Source organism: Mandrillus leucophaeus, unplaced genomic scaffold (genome assembly GCF_000951045.1).
Source record: "Mandrillus leucophaeus isolate KB7577 unplaced genomic scaffold, Mleu.le_1.0 Scaffold1433, whole genome shotgun sequence".
Lineage (NCBI taxonomy): Eukaryota > Metazoa > Chordata > Mammalia > Primates > Cercopithecidae > Mandrillus > Mandrillus leucophaeus.
In genome coordinates, this window is record NW_012101403.1 from 300,250 (window position 1) to 309,015 (window position 8,766).

Sequence of the window (8,766 nt, forward strand, 5' to 3'; positions counted from 1 at the left end):
CCACCATTGCCTGCCTCTGGCCTATTGCTTGAGTAAGACTTTTCTACCTAGCTTCCATTAATTTTATACTTGAAATTATCGATGAATACTTACAAGAATAAATTACAACAGAAAAGGCTCAGAAGTATGAAATCATATACTCCCTAATTGTCCATTATAAACCCCCATCATTTACTAACACTGCTACTATGGGAAGAAGTGCACAATTCTCCCACCAAAATCATTAGTTCCCCAAATCATCAATCACTTCTCATAGCCATAACTTATTGAAGATCTAAAAAAATAGGTGGCATTATCTTAGGCTATCCAACTGAAAATTATGGCAATAAAACCCCAGCTTTTAATATAATAAAGTGAATAATTCATTATAATGGCTTTTTGTTACTAAGCATTATGAGTTTATGATAATAGCTAGTCTCTTATATACTGGGTTAAGAAAAAAAGGCTTGAGATTAAGTAAACAGCAGTTAACTTTTCAGTTAAATTGCATTTGGTTTTAGATAAAAATCCCTTTTGAGCAAAATTACAAAGCACTGCTCAAAGAAATCAGAGATGACACAAATGAAAAACATTCCATGCTCTCCATTATAGGAAGAATCAGTATCATTAAAATCACCATACTGTGCAAAACAATTTACAGATATAAGGCTATTCCTATCAAATTACAAATGACATTATTCACAGAACTAGAAAAAAAATCTTAAAATTCATATGGAACCAAAAAGGAGCCTGAATAGCCAAGGCAATCCTAAGCATAAAGAAGAACCCTGGAGGCACCATGTTACCTGACTTCAAACTGTACTACAGGGCTACAGTAACCAAAACAGCATGGTACTGGTGCAAAAACAGACATGTAGCCCAACAGAACAGAATAGAGAGCCCAAAAAAAAGGCTGCACACGTACAACCATGTCATCTTTGACAAAGTTGACAAAAACAAGCAATAGAGAAAGGACTCCCTATTCAATAAATGGTACTGGGATAAGTGGCTACCCATATGCAGAAGACTGAAAATAGGCCCTTTCCTTACGCCATATATAAAAATTAACTCAAGATGGATTAAAGATATAAACGTAAAATCCCAAACTATAAAATCTCTGGAAGATAACTAGGCAAGACCATTCTGAACATAGGAATTGGCAAAGATTTCATGACAAAGATACCAAAAGCAATTGCAACAAAATCAAAAATTAACAAATGGGATCTAATTAAACTTAAGAACTTCTGCATAGCTAAAGAAACTATCAATAGAGTGAAAAAACAACCTACAGAATGGAAGAAAATATTTGTGAGATATGCATCTTTGAAGGTCTAATATCCAGAATCTACAATAAATGTAAACAGATCTACAAAAACAAAAAACAAGCCCATTAAAAAGTAGGCCAAGGACATGAACAGACACTTTTCAAAAGAAGACACAGACATAGCCAACAAGCATATGAAAAAAAGCTCAATATCACTGATCATTAGATAAATGCAAATCAAAACCACAATGAGATACCATCTCACATCTCACACCAGTCAGAATGGCTATTACTAAAAAATAAAAAATAATAGAAAAGTAAATTATGGAGTATTCATACAATCAGATACTGTGCCACCACTAAGTGTAAAAAGCTAGATGTATTTATTTGTAATATGAAAAATAAAATAATAAAAAATTAAAATAAAAAATAAAAAATAACAACCATTGTGGAAAGCAGTGTGGTGATTCCCTAATAGCTAAAAGCAGAACTCCCATTCAAGCCAGCAATCCCACTACTGGGTATATACCTAAAGGAATATAAATTGATCTACCATAAAGACACATACATGTGTATGTTCACTGCAGCACTACTCACAATAGCAAAGACATGGAATCAATCTAAATGCCCATTATTGGTAGACTGGATAAAGAAAATGTGATATATATACATCATGAAATACTGCACAGCCATAAAAAAGAACAAGATCACGTTCCTCACAGGAACACGGATGGAGCTTGAGGTCATCATACTTAGCAACAGAAAACCAAACACCACATTTTCTCACTTATAAGTGAGAGCCAAATGATGAGAACACATGAACAAAAAGAGAGGTGCAACTGACACTGGAGTCTACTTGAGGGAGGAGGGTGGGAGGAGGGAGAGGAACAGAAAAAACAACTATTGTGTACTACACTTGGTACCTGGGAGATGAAATAATCTGCACAACAAATCCCCATGACATCAGTTTACCTATGTAACAAATCTGTACATATATCCCTGAACCTAAAATGAACGTTAAAAAAATTACAGGTAAAAACACTAGCACCTGTGTGAAGGTGCAGTTTCACCTATGCAGATCAGGCAACAAAAAGTTGAAAGAGATTATAGTAAACGATAGGTTAAGGGTGAAAATGCAATTTAATTTAGGCAACTTGTGTGCATTGGATTGAGAAACTTGTTTCCAGGTAAAATATGTGTGAATTAAGTAAAATTATATGTTAAATATAATTATATGGAAATTAATATATAATTAAATATAATTGTACATATATGTAATTTTTTCATCAACTCCACAACACCACTCACAGGGCCCTATCTCATAGGAATATAAGCACCAGTACAAAAGGATAATATAATTTTACTGTACCATTTGAAATACTGGCAAAACAACTTGAATGTCTCAAAAGAGGAGAATGATTCAGTAAATTATGGAATATTCATACAATCAGATGCTATGCCACCACTAAGTGTAAAAAGCTAGATGCAGAGTATTGTTATCTATTTGTACTATGAAAATATTACAAATTCATATGAATTTGTACTATGAAAATATTACAAATAAATACAATTACAAATGTAAGTTTCATACATTTGTAAAGTTACAAAATTACAAATAAATTTGTATAAAATTGTTTCAGCATGGACAAAGGTGAGAAAGGACATATACTAGATTTTGTCAATGTTAGATGGCATAGAAAAGGGAGTCCGAGACTGGGGAATTTGGAGGTAAGGAAAAAATGTAAAAGAAGAAGAGTAGAAAAGAAAGAGAGAAGGAGAAGGAGAGGTAAGGGGAGAGAGAGAGGGGGAAGAAAAGAAGAAGGAAGAGGAGGGGGAAGAAGCAGGGGGGAAGAGGAGAATAGAAAGAAGAAGAAGGGGAAGGGAAAGGGAGAGGAGAAGGTAGTCGAGAGGAGGGAAGTCAATAACAAAAATACATCACTACCAACTCTATAAAAAGAAGTCAAACTACAGATGCCCACACATGTGAAATTAGTCACTTGACTATTAAGTTACTTTCTCTCTGCATGGTGAAACTTTAAGTCATTTTCACTTTTTTCCTTATTTTTTTTTTAATATTGTATGAATTATTTTATTCATGTATTATTTATACTGTGCAAATTATCTGTTAGTATATAACACACTGCCTCAAACTTAGCAACTTAAAAACTAACATTTATTTTGCTAAAAATTCTGTAATTTAGGCAGAGCTCAGTGGGGACAGCATCAATGCCTCAGCTGGTGCCCAGTGGAGTAGAGGCAAGATGTTCCCACTGAGCTCTGCCTAAATTGCAGATGTCTGGCAGTTGATACAGGCTGCTGGCTGAGACTTGTTCAGATAGCATCTTCTCAGAGAGACCTCTCTAGTCACCCAATGTAAAGTAGTCTCTTCTGAGTCTCTACCACAGTCCATGTGTTCTTTTCTTTTCTTTTTTGTAGAGACATGATCTCGCTCTGTCACCCAGGCTACAGTGCAGTGGTATAAGCAAAGCTTACTGCAGCCTCTACCTCCTGGGCTCAATGACCCTCTCCCTTTGCCTTCCAAAGTGCTAAGATTACAGGCATGAGCCAATGCGTTCGGCTTATTTTCTTAATAGTTACTATCACTGGATGAAATTGTTCAGTCTGCTTATTTAGAATTACTAGAATGTCAACATGAATCTTGTCTGCTTTGTTCATTTTTGTTCATTTGCTTTGTTCATTCCTCAGAGCATGGCTCAAATCCTGGCACAGAGTAGGCACATAACAAACTTTTAATATACATGAGTGGATGACACTGGTGACACGCTGAACAACTTTAATCATCAATGGTTAGTGATATACTTTTGTCAAGTGAAGGCAAATACGTCGGAGAGAAATAGATGTAAAAAGTTTCACACGAATTCCATGGGAGAAAAATGGGGAGGAGGACTTGGTGTCCCACACAACATGTGGTGGCGCAGGCACACTGAACCCTGGGGAAGAAGAGGGCAGCAGTCAGTGCCACATCCACCATGCAAATGAAGGTTCAGTGTCAAACCAACAACGGTGGTGACTTTGCATTTTGCGTTGATTCCATTTGTATTGGTTTTGTATTTTCTTTGTATTTAAGGTGTCAATTTGTTTATTAAGAATTAGAATTAATTCCTAGTGTAATAGTTTTTTCACATAAAGTAACATCAAATAAAAAATAAATCGGCACTATGGATCAAGAATGCTTTTCTTTAAGAGAAGTCAGTACTCAAACTTAAGTTTGAGAAACAATGAAATAAGGATTAATATCCATAATATATTTTTAAAAACTTAAAAATAAGATAAAGACAACTTTTTTTTTTTTTTTTTGAATGGGGTTTCACTCTTGTTGCCCAGGCTAGAGTGCAATGGTGCGATCTTGGCTCACCACAACCTCTGCTTCCCGGGTTCAAGCACTTCTCCTGCCTCAGCCTCCCGAGTAGTTGGAATTACTGGCATGCACCACCACGCCTGGCTAATTTTGTATTTTTAGTAGAGGCGGGGTTTCTCCATGTTGTTCAGGCTGGTCTCAAACTCCTGACCTCAGGTGATCTGCCCACCTCGGCCTCTCAAAGTGCTGGGATTACAGGCGTGACCCACCGTGCCCGGCCCAAGACAACGTAATTTTAAAGTGGACAAAGGTTATGAACAGATAATCCACATAATAAGTAATATATGTGGTGATGAAAAATGAAAATACACCTAACTTCATTAATAAGATGCAAATTATAACAACGTGAAGCCATTTTTAACATATCAGTGTAGCAAAAAAAAAAAAAAAAAAAAAAATGATAGCACCAAGCAAAGATGTGAACAAACAGGCCCTCTCGTAGACTGTAGGTGAAAAGGTAAATTTCTAGAGGGCAATTGGGTAATGTTTTTTGAAATTAAAAATGTACATATGACCTAAAGATACCATTTTTAGAAATGTATCTTGATGTGTATAAAGACAATGTCATTCAACACAGCATTATCTGAAATAGCAAAATAAAAACAAAATAAACAAAACCAAATAAAAGCAAAACAAAAAATAAAAATGAAATTACTTGAGCTCACATAAATATGAGACCAGTTAACCAGTACTATGTTATGGCACCTCTATGCAACAAAATACAGTGTAGCTGTTAGAAAAGACACTACTATATGCAAGAATTAGAAACATTTCTATATGTTTAAGTGAAATAAGCACTTTGGAGATCAGTATGTATTGTATAATCTTACTTTAAAACTGTCTATGTTTATAAATACAAATATAAACATTTGAATAAACATAAAACAGTCTGAAGGGCACTCCACTAATTATGGTAGCTAACATCTAAAGGTGGAGAGGACAACTTTCGCTTTTTAATTTTTTCGCTTTCATGGCTCTCTACATGCATTTATAATTATCCAAGGGCATAAATGGTTTCTAAAAATTATTTTCAACATGCACACACTTTTTTAAATACAAAGGCATGTACTTTGAAAATAATAAAACTATATAACTAAATATAACATGTTTACTAAACTTCTCAGTGTTAAATGGTACCCTAATATCTAAAAGTGCCTAATAGCATACATAGTTAAGTATCTGTATTGTACATAATCCTAGAGAGGACTTATCTGCCTGAAAACTTTGTTCACCACTGTATCCTTCAACTTAAACAGTGCCTAGAACTTAATATTTGTTTAATAAATATTTACCGTATTTACAACTACATAAACAGTTATTATCTTTTAGCTTTTCATTCCTTCTTGGTCAATTCAGAGTCTGGAAATAACTTCCATCCTCCAAAGCAATTTTGCAACTTCCTCTGTGGCTACAGAGGCTAAAACAATGGTTCTGAACTTACCAAAGGCTCTAGTTTTATAGGCTGCTGTCGTTTTCTTGTCTTCTCTTGAGCTTTTGTAATGTGTCTAAATGTTAGGATTTGTGGATCAGATTCATTTTCTGTGGATGTCACATAACTCACTTTTCCTTTGGCTTTTATATTATTCAGTCTTGAAAGTGCAGAATTTTCAGCATACTCTTCAATATTTGTCAGGTCAAATTCACTATCTGTGGCCTGAGAAGTCATCCTTACTCCTGGAAAGGATAGGTGAGGAAAAAGAAAACGAAAAGTGGATCAAAAGGATTGGGGAAGAAGGCTACTGGAGAGGGACTTAAGGACTAGAAAGAGTTGAATTCGCTCACTCCCCTCAAATAAAACCCATCAAAGTTACCCCAGTCTTCCTGAACCGAGGACTTGAACCAAAGGAATAAAATATTAGAAACTGTGCCTAGGCTTCAAGAACCCCTGTAGCTAGGGTGGAACCCAGGAATTTGCATTTCTTGCAAGTTCTTGGGGGATGCTGCTGCCGCTGCTCATCTGGGGACCACACTGGTCTAGATTTGGAAGGACAAAAGGAAATGCAAATAGTATTGAGTTCAATGTTTCTCATCTCCTGCGGAACTTGTTCAAAATGCAGCTAATTCTAATACATGCAGTCTGAAAAATACAGTATAGGTACTCAAGAAGAAACAAAGGACAAAAAAAGAATTGAGGGCTAATTTCTGACACAGTGCTTCTGGAGCTTTAACGTGCAGGACAATCACTTGCAGAGCTTGTTAAGATGAAGGTTCTGATTCGTACACTTTGAGTAGCAAGGTCCTAAAACACTACAAATATGAGCCTTTTGTAATGGTCTTGCACTCTGCACCACTACGCACACTTCCACCCCATTACATGAGTGGAGATACTTCGAAACACCTTCCAACATAGTGTTAGCACAAGAGGTCTTGAATCAGGTATCGGCAGACCTAGGTTTTATATAGATTAGTGCTGGCCAATAGAAATATGAGAGCTTTGTATGCAATTTTAATTTTCAAGTAATAGCATTTTAAAAAAATAAATAGGTGAAATTAATTTTAATAATGTGTTTTATTTACCATATCCAAAACATAATCATTTAAACACACAATATAAAAATTATAGTGATATTTTCTCTTTTGCTATCACGCCTTCAAAATCCAGTGTGCTTTTTATATATGAGCACATTTCAATTCAGACTAGCCACACAAGGTCTAATGATTACTGTATTTAACAGCGCAGGTCCAGATTTGACCACTCAGCGTGAGATCTTGGACAAGTCTCTTGATGCCGCTATTGCTCACTTTCCACCCCTCTAAAATGATGGGCGGATAGGAGACAATCACTGAAAATGCCTTTCCATTGACTTTCTCTGCCTCTTTGAACCTTTCTTTATATTCTCCGAAAGCCAGGCTTTGTTTCTGGCCCAGTAATCAGAGCCCAGCCCGGAGGGTCGGTTCCCAGGACTCACCAAGTCAGAATAGAGCAACCAACGCCGAGTGTCTCCAGAGAGAGCAATGCCTGGTCTGGAGTAGAAAGTATTCGGTAGCGCGGAATGTTTCCTGTTGCGTAGCAACCAGCGGGCCTCCACCGACACACTGCGCCACTGAGTAACACGTCGCCAGGCAACGCCTCAACCAGTCACAGCTTTCGGTCCAGGAGCGCTCCAAGCAATCGAGCCAATTAGTGTCTCGGAAACATTTCCTACGTCGCTGATTGTTGGAGACTCCGCACAGACTGGTTCCTCCTCTGCGCTGGGAATTAAGTACTGTGCCAGGAGGTGTAGGCAGAGCAGCCAAAGGAGGTGGTTAATTGTTTGTTTCATTGCTTATCGACCACTCACACCCATCTCAACCTCTTACAGGAATCTCTTTTCTGTTTTCCTTCAAGAGCCTGAAGACTGACTTGACGTTCACTTTAATAGAAATTTATCCGAAAGAGTCGAGAATTTCAGGAGAGGAATGTGCGTTGTGTAGACAAATGAGGTCCCATTCTCCAAGGGAGCAACCACTGCATCCCTGCCCGACCCGCCGACTTCCTCCTGAGTGTCCTAAGGCTCAAGAAATGTGGCCTCCTCTTCCCTGAAACTCCACTGTGGCTTTCCAACTAATGTTCTTTTCCACTTGGAAGGTATCCTAGGTGTCAGGCATAGGATGAGCCCGTATTACTTGGTTCCCGTGCCCTTTCTACCAAAGCAGACCCTGGATCTTATTCTGGCGTTTAATCTCACTAAGTTCCCAAATGACTGTTGCTAATGTTGTATGGAGCGATCCCATCGAAGGCCAGGGCCCGTTGCTTACTCAGGATGCCTTATCCCAGTTACTGATCAGCAGAAGAAATCCTTTCACCTGCCTCGACGAATCCTTACACCACATGACCGAGCTCTGGTTTTCAACCTTGTCTCCAAAATGACATAATCACCACTGGAACACATCATTTTCTTTTGCTCTTTTTGGTTGCTCTTTGTTACCTTGATATTTGTTTCTTGCTGTATGTGAAGTTCTTTACATTATTGTACTCACAGCCTGCATCTTCTCAATCTTAACATATTCAGGTAGTATTTGATATGCTGGTATGATTCTCTAAATCATAGATAGAGCTAAAATGGAGATTACAGGTCACATAATCCTACTCCCCCATTTGATTAATAAGGGACTGAAGCCCAGAGAAGGCAAGTACTTTAGGTCAGGCAGCGAGTTGTGCCAC

General features: G+C 37.3%; 1 protein-coding gene across 1 annotated transcript in view; it reads right to left on the reverse strand.

Moving 5' to 3' along the window:
* Positions 1 to 7,654, reverse strand: part of DNAH6 (dynein, axonemal, heavy chain 6) — a gene marked incomplete at its 3' end in the record, with an annotated part of 288,388 nt that extends 280,734 nt beyond the window's left edge. The window contains exons 1-2 of the mRNA XM_011974268.1: positions 7,532 to 7,654; positions 6,064 to 6,296 (exon numbers count right to left, since the gene is read on the reverse strand). Of these exons, the coding sequence (XP_011829658.1) occupies positions 6,064 to 6,288 (225 nt within the window). The remainder of the gene's footprint in view (positions 1 to 6,063; positions 6,297 to 7,531) is intronic.
* Positions 7,655 to 8,766: the final 1,112 nt, after the last annotated feature.